At 36.1% G+C, this 20,440-nt stretch overlaps 2 protein-coding genes across 5 annotated transcripts in view; both read left to right on the forward strand.

The window, feature by feature from the left end:
- LOC107563519 (mucolipin-2-like) overlaps positions 1–5,542 on the forward strand; it is a 14,154-nt gene extending 8,612 nt beyond the window's left edge. For 3 of the 4 annotated variants that reach the window (XM_016248413.1, XM_016248414.1, XM_016248415.1), the window contains 5 exons: positions 390–491; positions 657–779; positions 1,541–1,747; positions 2,663–2,793; positions 4,228–5,542. In XM_016248413.1, the coding sequence (XP_016103899.1) occupies positions 390–491; positions 657–779; positions 1,541–1,747; positions 2,663–2,793; positions 4,228–4,264 (600 nt within the window). In that variant the 3' untranslated portion in view covers positions 4,265–5,542. The remainder of the gene's footprint in view (positions 1–389; positions 492–656; positions 780–1,540; positions 1,748–2,662; positions 2,794–4,227) is intronic. The other variant, XM_016248416.1, reaches the window with a different exon arrangement.
- A 386-nt stretch (positions 5,543–5,928) lies between these two features.
- LOC107563520 (lysophosphatidic acid receptor 3-like) lies at positions 5,929–15,630 on the forward strand. The gene is made up of 3 exons (XM_016248417.1): positions 5,929–6,074; positions 6,710–7,467; positions 14,932–15,630. The coding sequence occupies exons 2-3, from the start codon at positions 6,726–6,728 to the stop codon at positions 15,261–15,263; spliced, it is 1,074 nt and encodes a 357-aa protein (XP_016103903.1). The 5' UTR covers positions 5,929–6,074; positions 6,710–6,725; the 3' UTR covers positions 15,264–15,630.
- Positions 15,631–20,440: the final 4,810 nt, after the last annotated feature.

The following is a 20,440-nucleotide window of genomic DNA, read 5'->3' on the forward strand; positions in this document are numbered from 1 at the left end:
TATAAAGTTAGTTGGAAATGAAGAAACTATCAAATTAAATTGTTTCTTGTCATGTATTAATTATATAAGTGTTTTTATTTTATTTATTTAAATTATTTTTGTAAAGTAATTTAAATTGGGAGTAAAATGTGCTCAGATTGCATGAATTATTTGATTTTAGTTTCAAAAGTTAATTGGAAAAAACAGTTCATAATCTTTTTAAGAGCTGCACAGATTCTGCAGTTCTTCATGGCAGACACACACTTAGTAGTCTAAAGACTAGGGTGGCCTAGCGTGTGATTTAAGGCACAGCAATTAAACAATTTTATGTAATGTTTACTTTGCACTCGCATGGAAGCACAAGTTTGGCCTACATTCAAAATGCTCATAAAGTTCCTTTCTCCTCTCAGAGCATGACCAACTATGATGTCTGCAGCATCTTCCTGGGAACATCAACTCTAATGGTCTGGGTGGGCGTCATAAGGTATCTGGGATACTTCGAAAAATACAATGTAAGTCAGAATGCACAATATCACATTAAGAACATGAAGGTAAATGTATAGCAAATTTGCCAAGGTGAAGTACATGTGTTTTATTGACCACTAGTCATATAACGGTGTTGATTGCATAAGACCAATAATTTATTAAGACCCTAAAATAATTTTATGACAACACAGGTGCTTATCCTCACTATGCGAGCAGCCTTACCAAAGGTCTTGCGCTTCTGCTGCTGTGCAGGAATGATCTACCTTGGCTACACCTTCTGTGGATGGATTGTTCTTGGACCCTACCATGAGAAGGTAAATACATTTGTCAATAAATAAATAAAACAGACCCACTCCATAAATGTTGTAGTTTGTATTGTATACTAGTGAAGTGGAAGTGGACGTACTGTAAAAAACTTTGTTGTTTTGAGATTTGTAGTCTTTCTTATGTACAGTAGATGGCAGTATATGTTGACTTATATTTAAAGAGCCATCTATTGACCAAATATAATATAATATAACATAATATAACTTTTATATTAAAATATTAAACCATAATTAAATTTTTCTTATGTGTGTGTGTGTGTGTGTATATATATATTGTATCTAAAATGTAAAAAATATTTAATCTAAAAACTGCTATAATAATACCAATATGTGTGTGTGTATATATATATATAGTATCTAAAATGTAAAAAATATTTAATCTAAAAACTGCTATAATAATAACTATGTGTGTGTATATATATATATATATATACAGTGGGGAAAAAAAGTATTTAGTCAGCCACCAATTGTGGAAGTTCTCCCACTTAAAAAGATGAGAGAGGCCTGTAATTTTCATCATATATAAAAAATATTTTATATATATATATATATATATATATATATATATATATATATATATATATATACATACATACACACACGTTCATACATAACAATTATATGAAATATTAAGTTTTTTATGAAATGTATTTTTTCTACTGCTCTAAATGTCAGTATTTCACACTGGTCTCATGCACATTTTGTCCACATGTCTTCTCCCATGCATTTACCATCTGTATGCGGGTCAGTTTGAAGGTCTGAGTCGTGTGGCAGAGTGCCTCTTCTCTCTAGTCAACGGGGACGACATGTTCCCTACATTTGCAGAGATTGAGCAAAAGAACACAATGGTGTGGCTGTTCAGCCGAGCTTATCTCTACTCGTTCATCTCGCTCTTCATCTACATGGTGCTCAGTCTCTTCATCGCCCTCATCACAGACGCTTACGAGACCATCAAGGTACCATCAGCTTAACACGCTCAACAAACAGTGACTAGTTAGTACTAGAATTTCTCCATGGTTTAGTGGTTAGCGCACATGTTCCAACACATTTCTCAATCTTGTTACCTTTTTTCATCCTGTTATTTCCTAGCCACTTTTGACTATCCAAATAATAAAAAATAAATAAATGAATAAAAAAGGCAAAAAGACCAATGGTAATATAATAAATGCATTTAGTTATTTTTTAATTTAGAGGCCTTATTAGTGTTATAATAGTAGATCGAAAGAGTGTCTATGACTGTGAAAAATATCTCTATTTATTCTCTTAATAGATTAGTACACACAGAAATGAAACTGTCATCCTTTACTCATGTCTTTCCAACCTCATTTTATTTTCTTATGCAAAAAAAAGGCTTCTCTTTAAGGGATATTCTATGTATTTTTATTTATTAAATTATTATTTTTTTATTGTCTTCATAGGTTAGTTTACACAAAAATGAAAACTGTCATTACTCATTTCTTTCCAAACCCTTTTTATTTTCTATATATATAAGGCAAAAAACCTAAATCTTAGACAAAACATCAGATCAGAGGAAAGAAAGTATTTTTTTTTTCATTTTGTTTGGTTTGTTTGTTTTGTTTTGTGTTTGTTTTTTTTGTAAGGGGGTTGTTTTTTGTTTGGGGATTTGGTTTTGTTTCATTCTGTTTTTTTGTTTTTGTTTAGATTTTGTTTCATTTTGTTTTTTTCTTCCGTTTTGCTTTGATTATTTTATTTATTTAAATCTGAGTCAGGACAACTTCAGAGTGAGTAAATGGTGGCACCATTTTCATTGCTGTATGAACTTTCCTTGTAGATTGAATACAATTCAGCACTATTAAAGCTGCACAACACTAGTTTGTAGCGTTTCATATCAACTTCTCCATTTTGTCTAGGGTTACCAAACAACAGGCTTCCCCATGACAGAGCTCCAGCGGTTTCTGATGGGGCAGAAGGAGGGGGTCGACGCAGAGTGTGGCGAAGCCGAGACCGTCCACCCTTCTGTTATGCTGTGTTGCTGCAAAAGGTACAGTATATAATCACAGACATCAGCTGCAGGGCAGCAGTGTTTCCTCCAGAGCTGAGGTCAGCCCACTATGGCATGAGAAATGGAATTAGTGGTGGGAGAGAAAGATGGACACACCCAGCAAAGTGCTGATTACAGAGAAATGTTCTCTGTGAGGAAAAAAATGGAGAAGGCTTCCCCTTGCCTTGCAGGAATGGTAAACAAACGACTGTTTAGAAAAGAAAAATTTGCCCCCACAATGATGCCCATTATTGTTCAGAGCTTTTTTTCTCCCTCTGGGGAATATTGCCAGAGCTTTTTGTCTTGTAAGTTTCTAGCTGTTTTGGGTTGCAATGCGAGAAAACGTGAAACTGAACTCTGAAAGGAGGACTCCTTGTTTGCTTGAGTGTCAGATGCGAGGGAAAGCCCGGCTGTAATTTGATGCTGTGTCTAAATATCAGGTTAAAAGCCACTTATGCTGCACTGATTAGATTTCAGCGTGGATATTACAGTACTTTGGGATGAAATTGGGTTTTTCGAGAATCTTCCATCATCTCTTCAGATTAGAACTGGTGTTCCTGCTCTACAAACTAGGACCAGAATTATACTTCATTATCTTTTCATCTGGAAGAAAGAAAAACTTGTTATTCCTGCCTGGTTGGCTGAGTGATTCTGTCTATATTGGCATCTTTTATCACCCCTATTATAAATGGTCAAAATTGTTCTTTAAAAATGATAAATAATACATGTTTAAATATAAATTATATATGTATTATACATTTAAAATTTCACATTTGTTGTTAAAATAGACCACATTTCAATTTGGTATCTATTTATTTGTTAGTTTGTTTTTGAAGGAAGTATATGTTCACCCATGCTGCATTTATATTATCAAAAATAGGCCTAGAATAATTTTTTTTTATATATATTATTACAATTTAAAACGTTTTCTATGTTAATATATTTTCAATGTAATTTATTTTTGCATTTTTTTTTTGTAACACATGTAAAATGTTTACTGTCACTTTTGATCAATTTAATATATATAAAAATATTAATTTCTTTATTTATTTCTTTATTTTTTACTTACCCCAAACTATAAAATATGAATTACTGATCTAACCAATTTTTTCTTTACAAAAAGAGTTACAGGGATAGTTTGTTTTAAGGAATTTATCTAATTTGACATTAAACTAACCTGCAAAGTGTTCTGGACTAAAAAAAAAAACAAGTTTCTTTAGGAAACTTTAGTTTCACTTCCTTTGGAAACTGCGACCAAACACATTTAAATAAAGGTTGAAAGCTGTGCAACCAAAATCTGCACTGAAAACACATCAGAATTCAAAATTGTACTGTAAGTTGGTTCAAAGATGGCAGAAACTGTTTCAGATCATCTATGTTCAAATATATGAACCGGCAACTCACAATATACCAAATTTGTGTCCTTTTTTGCAGGGTTCCCAAAGATGACACCATCATTCTCATCAGTTGACCATTGCGACTGATTCAAAGTTGAATCTACTGAAAACTACAATGGACTTGCAGCTTAATAAGAGAAAGTCTGTGTGAACATGTTTACCACTCTATGTACATGGTTCATGTCCTACACAGGAAGCAAGATCTTCCTGTGAACATGCCAATTTCATTAGGAGCTGGTAAGACCTGCATTAGCAGATGGATAAATGCCAAATCATATCTTCCAAAGTGCACTACAATGCAATTAAGAGCAAAAAATGAAGTGTTTTGTGGGTCAACTGGCAACCGCAGAAGATGTTTAATGCATTTTGATGTGCAATCTGTAAAATAATCCCTGTCTAATGTTGTATAATAGAGGAAATATCTTTTATGATATTATGTATGTGTTATCTGGATTGTCTGCTCATGTTTTACATTAGAGAAGTCACATTAAATTACACATTTGTGCTGATTTTTATATCAGCCCTTTGGCGTGTTGCGTCAAAGGTGTTTAGAAATATTTCAAAGATAAAGTCTCTTGATATTGTGCTTCAAATATGTGAAGTGTCTAAGGAATGATTGTAATGTGTATGTGCAACACCGGCGTTGTAAGAATGCATTGTTCACTCAGCTAAGGTAACTTTTGTCTTGGTGGAGATGGTCATACTTTATGATGTGAATCACGGCTCATTATCATCATCATCCCACAATTAACAAGGAAGGCAGACAAGTTCCTACGTGACTTTGCAATTGCTCACTGGGAGAAAGACCTTGGGTGCGGGAACGAAAGATAATCAAAAAGATTTTGTATTTGCAAAACTAAAGACGCCTTTTGTGTGCGTGATTTTCTTTTTTGGGCGAGCGGGCGGGTGTTTGGGTTAAAGCTTTGTTATTCAAAGTAGTCAAATTAGATGGGTTGTTAAAAGAGAGAGTTTAGCAAAAGGTGCTTTCTTGACCTCAAAAACCAATTAAACCAGATGCTTAGTTTTTAGAATGATGGTTTCAGTTCTTTTTTCTATAAGGAATGAAACTCAATCCCAAACCAGACACAAAATCTGTAATTGACCTGCTCTGACACTCATTACTTCTATTATGTTTTTAATTAGGCCTATGTATTTCTTTTATTTTATTGTACTTCCTATTCAGTGAAACTAAGCTCATTCAGAAGGTCAAATATTTACATAGGCTTATGTTTACAATCGCAATGATGACATGCAGAGCAACGGCGCCAAAAGTAAAACAAATCTCTTTATGAATATGGCTTGTTTCTTCTATAAATAGCATTTCGATCAATCTCCATACCCTCAATACATTGGAAAATGCTTATTTTCTTGTTATCCTCATTATGACTGCTTAAATATGAAATGTTCACTAAGATATTGAGGTGCCTATACTTGCATGACCCAAATCTTCATATTTGATGATGTTCAATGTTGTGGATCCTCCTTTACCTCACACACCTGAGGAAAATTGCGTAACGTTACGAAATAGTACTTTTGTCTATACAGTGACACAATCTGAATTCGTTTGAACCTTAAACTAGTCAACCTTTTTTATTTAAACACTTGAGGTCTTCGGCTCGTGCTGAGATGAAACGCAAGTTTAGCGTTATTTCCTTTTCGAAAAACTTCATGGCGTTAAGTTTTTATTTACTTTTTACGAAAGCAGCTGACCACGCCCACACTGACAGTCTGACACGCCCACTCTCCTCCCTAAAACTCTCAAGAACAAACTTCTGCAGAAACTTCATTCAGAGTCGCCTTGCGCTTGTGGAGTCACGCCGGATCTGCGCGATACTTCGGACTACTCATGGAGAGTGACCTGAGAACCTGACGGGTCTGACACTGGTAAGAGAGCTGTATATATCACTGCATGTTACTGGACGAGCTTCATACAGTTGGTTGTGTTTTTAAGGAGCCGACGATTGCGCCAGAACTTGAATTCACGTGGGATTTTGATTGGTTTGGTTTGTTTTGATTGTACCCTGCGGTGCTAATACTAATTTGACTATACGAAGACGAAGTGTGATTAAAATGGCTAAAATGGCAATGAAACCTGGTAAAAATGTACAAATGTACAAATGCTACAGTACAAACTGAAGTAAAAATGTTATACTTTAAAAAAAAAACATGTAAGTTTATTGTAAAGCATTGCAAAAAATGTTTTTAGATGTGAAAAACAAACTATTTACCTAATTTTATAGTGTATTTAATAATGCAATACAGATATTCTTAGGGTGAAATAATGTAGAAAGGGCAATTATTATAACATTTATTTGGATTTTATTCAAAAAGTTAGTCTATTAATCAATTTTCAATCATGTATGTTTGAGTGTTTATGTTGGATTCTTTGTTGTTTAGTTTATTGCAATTCTGGTGGCCTTTTGTCTTTTGTAATTATGGGGTTTCCCATGAATGACTAATAAATGAAGCTTTATAGTTCCAGACAATATACTTATTTGTTGTTTTCCTTCCATTCATAGTGGTTTTTGTCCAAAGATGGCCAGGTATAACGTTTGCTACCATGATAAGCCCATGGGCTTTTTCTACAACAACAGCAACATAACCTCAGATGAATGGGACCAAACGCAGCTCATCCTGGTTCAGGTCGCTGGATCCATCTGCTGTTGTTTCATCCTAGTGGCCAACGCCATGATCATCACGGCGGTGGTGACAAACAAGAGGTTTCACTACCCCTTCTACTATCTCCTCGCCAACCTCGCCGCCTCAGACTTTCTCGCCGGGATCGCTTACGTGTATCTCATGTTTAATACAGGGAAAATATCTCGCGATCTCACCGTTCAAGGCTACTTCTTTCGGCAGGGTTTACTGGACACGAGTCTCTCCGCATCCCTGACCAACCTCCTGGTGATCGCCCTCGAGCGCTACATCTCCATCATGAACTGGAAGGTTCACAGTAACCTCACCAAACGTCGGGTGACCCTGTTGATTGCCCTTGTGTGGGGTATTTCGATATTTATGGGGGCCGTTCCTAGTTTGGGCTGGAACTGTATCTGCAGTCTGGACCTGTGCTCCAAATTAGCACCCATTTTTAGCCAGAGCTACCTGATCTTCTGGTCTGTGTCCAACCTGGTGCTCTTCCTCATAATGGTGGGCATATACTTGAGGATATACATCTATGTTATGAGAAAGACTGTTGTCCTGAAGGAACACACTTCTGGATCTATTAATCGAAAGAGGACGCCAGTCAAGCTCATCAAAACTGTGATGACCGTACTTGGTAAGTTCTGGAGATGCTCTTTAGATATGGTCTTACGAAAGGGATAGTTCACCCAAAAATGAAAATGCTCATGTTGTTCCAGACCTGTGTGACCTTCTTTCTTATTTGGAACGCAAAAGAAGATATTTTGTAAGTCAATGGAGTCCTTAGTCAGGACATAGGCATATTTAATTTTTTTACATTTTGTTCAGCTGATGAACAGCTTTTGTCTTTCAAAAAATAAAATAAAAAAGCAGTTCAGTGTGTGCTATTGTAAAGACTGTAGTCATTCCCTCACAGCCTCATTTTCTCGTTAAATTCAATATGGCATCTACAGTAACTTCATTAAGGTCTGTTATGGATTTGGACCCCATTGACTTTCATTTTATGGTCAAAAACAGTTAAATCGTTCATCAAAATGTCTTATGTGTTCCACAGAAGAACAAATTGCATAACGGTTTGTAGTTATGCAGTGAAATATTGGCAACGGAAAATACTTGGCAGAAATGGCCAAAATTTATCAATTTTGTCACGGGACTTTTTCAGTTGCAGACATTTCGGTGCATGCCTACGAAGTCCCAACAAATTTATTTAAGCCAAAGCCAAAAATTCATAGTTTTTTGCCATTTCAATCATACCGGATTGTATTGATGCACTGAAATTTCTGCATTCGAGAAAACTTTTTGGCGGTTTCAGCTGACTAACCGATATGCATTTTGACCGAAACAGTAATATTTATTTCAAGCTTTTTTTAATGATGTGTTTTGACTGTTTCAGATTCTATTTCATGTAAACAATGTGGATAACCTAAAACAAGAAACCATGCCAGCTGTGTGGGTACTCTTCCCCATTACCAAGAATTGTGCTCGAGTAGCTCAGCATAATGCATTCACTACAACTGCTTTATCACCAGAAAAGACGACACCCTGAAAAGCATAAAGCGTTCAATTACCCAACTGCCCAAATTTAATTACCAAACTAATTTTGGTTTAATGTCTTGGTAAAAATATTCATTTTGGTTCATCACTACTGGTTTGGAATGACGTGATGTTGAGTAAATGATTACATAATTTTCTTTCTTCTTCTATTTTTTGTGAACTATCCCTTTAGTATGACAATACTAAATTACTACAAGTAGCCTGATAAAATGGGAAGTGAATTCATTGCACAAATGCGACACGTTGAACCACCACATGCATTCCAGACTGTGATGTGTATCAGAATGTATTATCACTCCTCAGTCACTCAAAGTTCAATGGCAATTACAGGATATGTTGGTTTATAGTTTTCCCACAAGTATCCATAGCTCTGATGAGCTGTCCAAAGTCCACTCCTTTAGTCTGTAACCATGATAAACGCTCCCAGACAGCTGAATGTTAATTTTACTCACGATGGAGGCTTGTAAAGTCTCAAATATTTCTTGCCAAACTTGTAACCCACTCAAGTGTGGGTGATGTGGGACGGTGGGTAAATATTTCTGCAAATTTATTACAGACATGACAAATATTTAGATTGGAAGTATGTGATCTCATATCCTGTTAACCACGGCAGACATCTACATAATTTTTGGGAGATGTTAAACTTGAATGAGGAGATACTGAAGAGTTAACATACAATGGGATGCAAGAGTTAACAAGGAGACACAAAACACGAAACCTCCCACCATTGCATTAGCTGATTGCTATCATAAGTTCAAAGGTTGGATTTCTTTTGCCTTTTGTTTTTCTTTGTCTTTTATTATGAATTGTGTGTTCAAACAATCTACCAGATGTTTTTGTCTGCAAACAGGCCAGTGATAAATAAAAGTGTGTGATAAAGGGAAGGAATTATTTTTTAAATTGTTAACATTTAAAAGAAAATCCATAAATACAAATAAATGTGGTCTATGTAATTTTGTTGGTTTTATATGGTTTTGAAAAACTTTTACAATACCATTTTTAGGAAAAGTTTACATTTTAATGACTCTTAAAATGTGACCCTAAAGCACAAAACCAGTGTCAATTTTTCGAAATTGAGATTTATATATTTATTTATTTACCCGAAAGCTGAATAAATAAGCTTTCCATTGATGTATGGTTTGTTAGGATATGACAATATTTGGACGAGATGCAACTATTTGAAAATCTGGAATCTGAGGGTGCAAAAAAAAAAAATCTAAATATTGAGAAAATCGCCTTTAAAGTTGTCCAAATGAAGTTCTTAGTCATGCATATTACTAATCAAAAATCAAGTTTTGATATATTTACAGTAGGACATTTACTAAATATCTTTATGGAATATGATCTTTACTTAATATCCTAATGATTTTTGGCATAAAAGAAAAATCGATAATTTTGACCCATACAATGTATTTTTGGCTATTGCTACAAATATATCCCAGCGACTTAAGACTGGTTTTGTGCTCCAGGGTCACAAATGTCATGTGGTGTAAGTGTACACATTTTCATCATTCATTAATAAAAGCTCTTTAATGTGATTTTCAAGTTAAATATATTTTAATTAATTTTTAATTAATAAATGTTTTTGTAGAGTTGCATCACAACTTTAAAATATTGATAAACCGTGAAGCAAATATGTATGAGATATCATCTATATATGTTATTAGAACAATTGGATTTTTTTTAGTAATGCATTTTTGACTTGAGTATCTAAAATTCTCAAAAATGCTCTTTATAGAAATTGTATTCAAAAGTTGCTGTTTATAGACCTTGAAGAAAACTACCAGCTAGACCATCACCAAACCAGCACTCACCATCATGAAAGCTGGTTTATGCTGGTCTAAATAGGTTTTTTTTTTGTGGAGAAATTCAGTAATTATGTCAGACCAGAACGTTGCAGAGAAGGAAATTTTGATTTTATACCAGTTTTTAGGAGTATCTCTTACTACTTCAAGTTGCAGATAGGGCCAAAGTGGAGGAGTCGTCTGTTCCCTGCTCAACAGGCTTCCTCCAGGCCTGTATAATTATCTTGCACAAGGTCGCTCTTTACACTGCCTGGCATCTGAATCAAACCACCAGCATGAGTGGCCTGTTGCCTTGGAGTAAAAGAGCATGAAACTCATACTTGATGCGTGACTGTCTTAAACGGCAGTTGCTCACATGTGTGAAAATCTGTTTTTGGCCAGATGAGATCACTTTGTTTTCAGGAGGGATTGTTTTTTGAAGATACAGAGAATGTGTCTGGGAGACTTTATACAGTATAATGAAGATTCACAGCCCAGTACTCATCAGTTATTTCTTGAACGAACTGCAGATAAAAGCAGATGCCTGGGTTTCAGAAGCATGCTACATTCTTTCTTTGTTGTCCTGTGGCATGTTTGGTGGTAAAGGTTACATTAATCTGTTGCACAACTCCTCTTTTGAGAAATTCTTTGTTGAAAACAGAAAAGAAACCACACCACTGGGAAAAAGTACCTTCTTTCTTTCTTGTAAATATTAACTTCAGATGTGCATAAATGGAAATTTTCTGTGTAAATGTAGAAACATCAAAATTACAAGCGTTACAGGATAATTCAATGTAAAAAAATAAAAATAAAAATCCCCCAAAATGTACATCTGATGCGCATTTTTGGATATACAAACTCAATGCAAAACTGCTTGTGACACAATCACAGCCAGTAAGAAAATGTTGTTTAATGTACAGTTATGAGAAGTGGGATGCTGGACCAATGGAATTTCACAGTGGTTGGGGCTACCAAGTGTAGAAAAAGAAATACTACATGTGGCCCTGGCTGGTTAGAACATAAACTCAGATTTAAAAGATTTCACACTGTACATTTGTAAACCCTCAATTAACCACCTTATTAGCATATTTATGAGATTGAAACATTGATCTAATAATCAATATCCTGTTTTAACTTGTGTCCTGGATCTGTTTAAATGCTGACACATAATTGGTCCGAAAGAAAATTACATATAGTTGTTTATTTTTAACTGCCTCCCGGAGTCCCTAAAGGGACATGGTGATGGAAAATATGAGATTGGAGGAAAAAATATATATATTTGAATGCTTCTGCATTCTCTCCAAAAAGTTGCCCTGAGAAACTTTGCAAACATCCGCAAAACCTTTGCGTTCCCCCAAGAAAGTTTGTTTGCTTGCAAAACCTTTGTTCCCCAAAGAAACTTTGCATTCACTCACAAAATGTTTGTGTTCCCCAAGCTTGCTCTCAAAACTTCACATTTCCCCAAGAAACTGTTTGCTCACAAAACCTTTGCGTTTCCCGAGAAACTTTGCAGTTGCTCTCAAAACTTTGTTCCCACAAGGAACTTTGTGCTCGCTTGCAAAACCTTTATAATCCTGTGAGAAACTTTGTGTTTAATTGCAAAACGCTCAAAAGTTTTGCGAGGGAACACTACTTCATTTACGATTGGTTGTTTGCTGCTTAACAACTCTCCGTAACATTCCGTAATGTTATATAACTGCATTAACTCACTGTAGCTTTATTTATTTATTTACACAAATTATATTTATTTTTAATTGTTTATGCCCGATTGCTGTTCCATCTGTAGCAGTGCTGCCGTTACATGGTCCATTACACAATTTAAAATCTTTGAAGGTCTTCTTTTAAAATAGTTGTGGCCCTGCGGTACCCAACCCTCTCAACCCGCTGCTGTTCGTTATGCCGTGTAATAAATGCATATATGAAAAGGGCTCTTACAACTCTGTGCACATCTGCAGAAAACATGGTACTCTGTCCTCCTCCACAACCGTTTAATACGATTAAAGGGAACGAGTGTTCACTTAAATGGTGAACTTACTAGAAACCACAGAGGAATCTCCATTTGATGAGGTTTTGTCATAAGCTCTCAGTATGTGCCTTTCTGGAGCCACATATGTGCATTTATTACACTTTTAACCTTACAAAACACTTTTTATCAATAGTTATAATAACCATAGGTGAAGGGTGAACCTATACTCCAGGGAAAGGCTAAAAGTAGCCTAATGTTGACGTATTCTGTTAACAATGCACATCATAAACCCATCTTTTCAGACAAGATCCAGATATGGGTATCATGTCATAAGACATTTTAATACAACTTGATTTGTATTTAACTTGATCATAATTTAATAAAAACATTCTAAGTTACTAATTATAATACTTTCACTCGGTTATTCAAATAGTGAATAAATTATACAGAGAACACACACAAAGAACATTTACATTATCAAAGAACATTATGACTGACTTCAGTCTAGCGTGAATTTAAGCACTCTAAAAAAAATCCCCTTATAATCAGTGAAGCCGTCTAAACAAACAGATGTATGAATCTCTTACTTGCATCATACGCACATCTGCACTTTGTTTATGATGAGAGAATTCGCGAGAGAGCAGAATTCAGTCAGCGAGCGCATGCACTAATCAAAACTCCGGTGTTTCAGCGATGACTCGTCTGAACGCTTCTGATTGGCCGCTATATTCATAAACACAATGGAATCGTGTGTGATTGGTTATAATGTGCAACGCTGAAAATACGCGTAAAAAGAATTGATGCAACATGAACAGATACATTATATTCATGAAAGCAGTAATGGATTTAGTTTAACTGACTGTGCAGCGGCATCTTGTCCCAAGCCCACATTAATTTCCGACCCATGGCCAGGGGAGGGCTAAGCCTTCCCCAGCCTTACACACGCTCCACCTATGGTTTACAGTCAAATAGTGCATGCGCTCGCTGACTGAATTCTGCTCTCTCGCGAATTCTCTCATCATAAACAAAGTGCAGATGTGCGTATGATGCAAGTAAGAGATTCATACATCAAAAGTCAGTCAACATGTTTTACAGTCAAAATATCTAAATTTCTTTCAAACAAATAAAATTTGCTTAAGAAACAATTAAATTCATCAGTGTTTTTGTAAGAATTTTTCGACATTTTTACTATTAAAAAAGACAAAAATACTGATTAAGAAAATGATTTTTAGCAGTGAAACAGGAGGCAGGTTTTGTGCGGCTTTGTCAGGAGAAGCTCTGGCATCTGAAAACAACCATCTAATTTGTTCATTTTAGTCCTTATGAGTGTTTTCTAATCTTGAAAGACATGATACTACATGTTCTTCACCTGAGATTCGTCCTGTTTGTCTGAGCTTGTTTTGCTGTACAGACAGGATTTCATATGAACTTAAAAGAATTATGGGGAACTATAACTAAAAGCAGCTTTGTTGCTGTGAGTCACTCTATCGAGGCTCGAAAAAGAGGGTTATTGTGCATGTTGGGGCAGAAGTGCATTCTCTAAATATGGTTAAAACAAACAATGAGGAAAAACACAGCAGCACCGTCTACAGCAGTGCAAAATGCAATGTGTGTTTAAAGGGATAGTTCACCCAAAAACTAATATTTGATGTTTATCTGCTTACCCCCAGGGCATCCAAGATGCAGGTGACTTTGTTTCTTCAGTAGAACACAAACAAAGATTTTTAACTCAAACCGTTGCAGTCTTATGATGGAGGTGAGTGGGAATCACAGCTTTGAGAGTCAAAAAAACACACAAACAAAACCAAATTAAACCCTGCATCTCGTGATGAGACACTGATATGTAAAGACACGAAACGATCTGTCTGTGCAAGAAACTGAACAGTATTTATATCGTTTTTTACCTCTGATTTAATGCAATGTCCGAACTGTCCTGAGCGCATTCGTGTCTTCTCCTTCAGCCTGCGCGTGACACGTCTTCTTCTTGCTTTTCTTCTTGCAGTAAATTAGAGGTAAAAAATTATATAAACACTGTTCAGTTTTTTGCACATCAATTTATCGTCACGAGCCGCAAGGTTTAATTTGGTTTTGTTTGCGTATGTTTTTTTGACTCTCAAAGCTGTGATTCCCATTCACTTCCATTATACAACTGACAGACTGCAACGGTTTGAGTTAAAAATCTTCATTTGTGTTCTACTGAAGAAACAAAGTCACCTACATCTTGGATGCCCTGGGGTTAAGCAGATAAACATCAAATTTTCATTTTTGGGTGAACTATCCCTTTAAGGTTGATCTTAGGGGTACAGCAAGGCATATTTTTTGAGAGAGGAGACAAATTGTGGAACCTGATTGCCACAGGGAACCAATGGCAAATGTCTCTGTTTTCATTTCCTTGAGGGGAATTTTTTTTTAAATATCATCACCTTTTCATAACCTTGAATAGGCTAGTAAGGTTAAACTGTAAAACTTTCAACCCTGTTATATAAATTACTAGTATAAGTTTTATATATATATATATATATATTATATAATATAAGCATAGATTAAAAATGTGTGTAAATAAAATATATTTATAGACAAATATATTTAAAATAAATTGTATAAATAAAATTAAAATTAGATTTATATACAACTTTTTTATAAAAATAATATAAAAAATTATTTTATTCTAATTTTATTTATATATTAATAAATACAAAAACTTATATTAAACATATGTGTAACATGTATGTGATATCTTCAAATGTATGTATTTTATAATTTTAAAAAAATTGAAACCCAAATGTTTGTCTTTTAGGAGCATTTGTGATCTGTTGGACCCCTGGACTTGTGGTTCTGCTCCTGGATGGACTCAATTGCGAGAAATGCGACGTACTGAAATTCAAACGCTGGCTGCTGCTCCTCGCCGTCCTCAACTCCGTCATGAACCCGATCATCTACTCCTACAGAGATGAGGAAATGTGGACCACTATCAAGAACCTATTGCGCTGCGTTTGCAGCGGGACAAGGCGACAGAGGTCATCCAAGGCCAACATTCAGCGCAGCTCCGGTCGGGAGACAAACAGTAGCCTGAAAGAGAACACCGCAGAGGACAGCAAGGTCTCCACACAGGAGATGCTGAAGTCTTGAAGGTGGGCCGGGCTCGTTTTTGACTCTGTGAAGGCCATTTTTGATCATCCTGACGTGCTATTCCTCCTGAATTCTCCTGCAGTCTGCCCTCAGAGATGAAAAGTTAGAGCAGAACTCAAAGGGAATTTAAGGACAGTACAAAGCATTACATTATTTCTACCATTTTCAGTGATAGTCACCCGCATAAACGCACGCCTCCATGCAGCATGTCTGAGCATGTGTACGACCCAGCACACCACATCTCCCACAGCAATGCACTTGTTAAGTTTGAACTTTACCTCATTAATTCATCTTCTGATCATTTTTCAAGATCCTCAGCAGATTTCATTAGTATACTTGACATGCCATAAAATCTGTGTGAATCTGGATTGTTTTCCAAGTATAATGTACTGTTTAAAAGAAGTCTGACATTTTTTAAAATCTTAAAATGGATGTATGTAGTATGTAGATCATATGTTGACTAGATGTAGATATTAATGTAAGCATTTGAGAGATTTCATATGCGTTTCATTTTCATAGTCTTCATGTGTGAGAATGAGTTTTTAAAAGTTTTTACTGTATATAGTCGAATATTAAATTTAAATATTAGAAATTCGATTATGTAATACACGATTAAGTGGTCAAATATGCCCATGTAAATACATATCAGTACTTCAATTTTTTTTTTTTTTGTGGTTTCATGTGTAAAAGATTCCCATTATTCAATATTACACAATTCAAATTGTACAAAAATGTGCTTATTTCATATATAATTTCATATATATACCAATGCACTCACTGTGAGTGGGAGAAAAATATGAAATATGATCTCTAAATATGAAGTAAATGAATTTGTCCTGTTAACTGCTGTTATAATGTGAATTGAATGATCTGTATATATAATTTCATTGTGTTGAACTAAAATACAATGATATTTAAAAAAACATGAAAACATGAGTCTTTTTATACTTCAGAATAAAAAAGACGATTTTATATTTCACAGAACAGTGTTGCTATTGTTAACTAAAACTATTAAAAAATATTTTTCAGTAATTAAAATAAAGCTGAACTCAAATAAAATATTAGATTAAAAAAACGTAAACTTAAACCTAAATGAAGATTAAGAAATGTTGCAACTAACAGAAATAAGTTTGTTGAAATACTAAAACTGAAATAAATTTAACTTGAAATATCTAATAACAACAATGTTGCTAAATTAAACAAAATGACTAAAACGTAAACTAAACTCAAAATGAAAACTGAAAATATCAAGAATAAAATCAAATAAAAAATATTAATAAATGTAGTACTATAATATTGTATAAACAATACTTCAGATCTCAAAATATGACTTTTTTTTCTGAGGTGAAATTTTTTTAATTACCTATGCAATTTATATTTTGATTTTAAAAAAGTAAATTCCTTAACATTATTGGGTCCTTATTAAAATTTTCAACTAACCCCTCCCAATCTGCTTTAAAGGGGTCATATGATGTTGCTAAAAAGAACATTATTTTGTATATTGTTTTGTTTAAGATTACAAAAACATTATTTTCCACATACTGTACATTATTGTTTCTCCTCTATGCCCTGCCTTTCTTAAACGCGTCGATTTTTACAAAGCTCATCGGTCTGAAAAAGCGAGGTGTGCTCTGATTGGCCAGCTATCCAGTGCGTTGTGATTGGCCGAATATCTCAAGCGTGTGACGGAAATGTTACACCCCTCACCATATTGTGATGCCCTGTCCGGCCGGAGCGATGAGACAAAAACATTAAAACCCATTATAAACGAGGCATTTGTTGCATCCAGTGGGGACATAATTATGGATTATAATGACTTATACTGTCTTTTTACGCGTTGCATTGCATCGCGCTGCTTAAACATAAAACTCTGTCTGCATTTGTGATCGGAGAAATGACAAACAACAAGTGCTAATCTACACTGCCCAAAAAACTTGTGTTTGAATCATCAGTGGCAAATTCTTTAATTATAAAAAACGTACTTACGGTCTGTGAGTCAGAACAGCCAGCATTGTAGTCTACTCTACCAGGATCAGGAAACAGTCCTCCATAAAATGCGCTGCACACATCTGAATATTTGGGTTGAAGTGTTCTTGAACAGTGTTGTAAATACAACTTAACCACTGATTTCTAGTCGTGTCTTCTTTTGGAAGGCCAAACAAAGTATTTTCGCTTTCACAGTGAAACAGCGTCACACATGGCGGCCTTGCGTGAGTGGAGGCGGGTGGGCTTGAGAACAGCGCGACGAAGGAGTGGCCGGTGGGCTTGCGGCAACCACATGTGACGACCCCGGGCTGGACTCTGTCCACGGTGAAAGCGGCGATGTGTCTGGCGATCGACAGCGTGAAGTTGATGGATTTCCTCAGCAACCAGCACAGATCAGCTCTAGGCATGATGAAGCGGATATCGTCCTCTTTTGGAAGGCCAAACAAAATAGTTTCGCTTTCACAACGAAACACACAGCGCCTTCACGACATGGCGGTGGCGGCAACAACAATACTACAGCGAGAATAAAAGTTACGCCTTCTCTTTGCGTGAACATTTGGGCGGCATTATGCAAATCTTCCCACATCGTGACGTAGACATGTGGGGGCATGTTAGGTAGGCGTGGTTGACTTTTAACTTTTATAAAGAATATCTCTTTGGATTTGAGACTTTAGTCTTTGCAACTTTACAGATCTTCTTTATGCACCAAGAGCTTGTAACACTCCAAAGAGAAAAGAAAAATTTAAATCGCATCATATGACCCCTTTAAGCTCGTAGGCTGAAATCCAAACTACTAGGTCAGGAGTACAGAATAAACCGGTTTCCTTTCTTTAGGCTTTGAAATGGAGATATTCCCCATCTTACGCAATTCTGATGCAACATGCTGCTGCAGATCGTCTCACCTGAGCTCCGGTCATGCTCCTGGAGTTAATTACATCATGACGAAACTATAACGGCGCTTCAGATCAGTGTATCCTGGGAAACCAGCTTTTCCTTTTGATACTTGGACAAAAATGTTCTCAGTGGTCACCTGCAGGTCCTCATGTCGGGCATCTGAGATTGTCACGTATTCCAGCGTAAACAGGATGATTTATTCTTCCGGTATGGGCACTGATTTCATAAAGATAAACCACATTGGGATCATGTCATTTCACTGCCGTAAACAGGAAATGTACACAAGGTCTGTCCTGAGGCTTTTGTTTTACACCGTGTCCTGGACGCGAGGCGATAAGATTCCAGCGACAAGCAATTTGTCTGTCAACACAAGATGTGTCAAAATCAACCAAAAATCACGGCCAATCAGAAAAGCGTTTGGGCGGAGCCTTTCTCTGAGAGTATGCTGCATTCTCAACGAAATTGATTAGTAATCTAATTCACTAATATTAAACCATTTTCTCATTATTAAAAATACACACCGAGTGGCTGATACAATCTTTGTCACTGAATACACATTTTTGTTCACATTGCATTCACAGTTTGAACGTTTATGTTTCCTTTAATTAATTTTCAAGATCTAAGGTAAATTATCCATTGTCACTATAAAGAACATGTAACATTTGGGGGAAGTTGTGGTCTAATGGTTAGAGAGTCGGACTCTTTACCCAAAAGTTGCGGGTTCGAGTCTCATACCAGCAGGCAGGGACTGGGACAAAAATTCAGCCCTGGCACTGTAGCCACACCGGCCCACATTACCACACCGACACAGCCCCACCCATGGACACACGCATTCACTACTTATATTTGTGTACAGATGGTGAAATAATATAAGCAGTAACAGATATTTAAACATTTAATGTATGTGTCTGGCAAACAATGCTTACTACTTTTTAAAGAGCACACGTTTATAAAAAATTGACATACAGTAAAAACAAAAGAAAAAGAATCTGAGGATGTTGTAGAGTCTGTGTGCTGTCTGTTTATGCCATTTGTCTGCTGTTACTGTCATTCGCTACAGTATGTTGTTCTTTGCTGTCACTGTCTGTCTGTTGGGTTTTTCCTACCTCTACCACACTCCTCCCTGTCTCATATTAAACCATTTTCTCATTATTAAAAATACACACCGAGTGGCTGATACAATCTTTGTCACTGAATACACATTTTTGTTCACATTGCATTCACAGTTTGAACGTTTATGTTTCCTTTAATTAATTTTCAAGATCTAAGGTAAATTATCCATTGTCGCTATAAAGAACATGTAACATTTGGGGGAAGTTGTGGTCTAATGGTTAGAGAGTCGGACTCTTTACCCAAAAGTTGCGGTTTCGAGTCTCATACCAGCAGGCAGGGACTGGGACAAAAATTCAGCCCTGGCACTGTAGCCACACCGGCCCACATTACCACACCGACACAGCCCCACCCATGGACACACGCATTCACTACTTATATTTGTGTACAGATGGTGAAATAATATAAGCAGTACCATATATGTAACAGATATTTAAACATTTAATGTATGTGTCTGGCAAACAATGCTTACTACTTTTTAAAGAGCACACGTTTATAAAAAATTGACATACAGTAAAAACAAAAGAAAAAGAATCTGAGGATGTTGTAGAGTCTGTGTGCTGTCTGTTTATGCCATTTGTCTGCTGTTACTGTCATTCGCTACAGTATGTTGTTCTTTGCTGTCACTGTCTGTCTGTTGGGTTTTTCCTACCTCTACCACACTCCTCCCTGTCTCTGCTAGGCCTACCGTAGCATCCTTCCTCACAGCACTGGTACTGGAAGACCAGGGGTCTCTGGCTGTACTGATTCAAGCAACATCCTAGTTAATAAACACAGTATAGGACAGGGTTCCTCAATAGGTGGCCCGTGGGTCACATCCGGCCCGTGAGAGAAAAATGTTTGGCCTGCGCTAATTTCAAATAATGTGGCATGAAAATTAAAACGCAGCTTCAGAAAGCGACATTAACTTACATCGTGTCTACACCGGATGCGAGTGGCGCGGTGCGACACAACAAAATACAATAGAACCCATTATAATCAGTGATGCTGTTTACACTGGATGCAGCGCAGCGCGACATAGTTCAAATGATTTGCAATGCTTTGTTGCGCCCAGTGTAGATATGATGTGACAGCAAAAATATGGCGAGTGTGTAGAAAAGAAAAGTGGACACGGAAAATAGATGATGTGAATGGGCTGAACAGTTTTGAGTGAGTGAGTGACTGATATCTTTGTTATGGAATACACG

The sequence above is a fragment of the Sinocyclocheilus grahami genome, unplaced genomic scaffold (assembly GCF_001515645.1).
Source record: "Sinocyclocheilus grahami isolate Dianchi unplaced genomic scaffold, SAMN03320097.WGS_v1.1 scaffold878.1, whole genome shotgun sequence".
NCBI classification, from domain to species: Eukaryota; Metazoa; Chordata; class Actinopteri; order Cypriniformes; family Cyprinidae; genus Sinocyclocheilus; species Sinocyclocheilus grahami.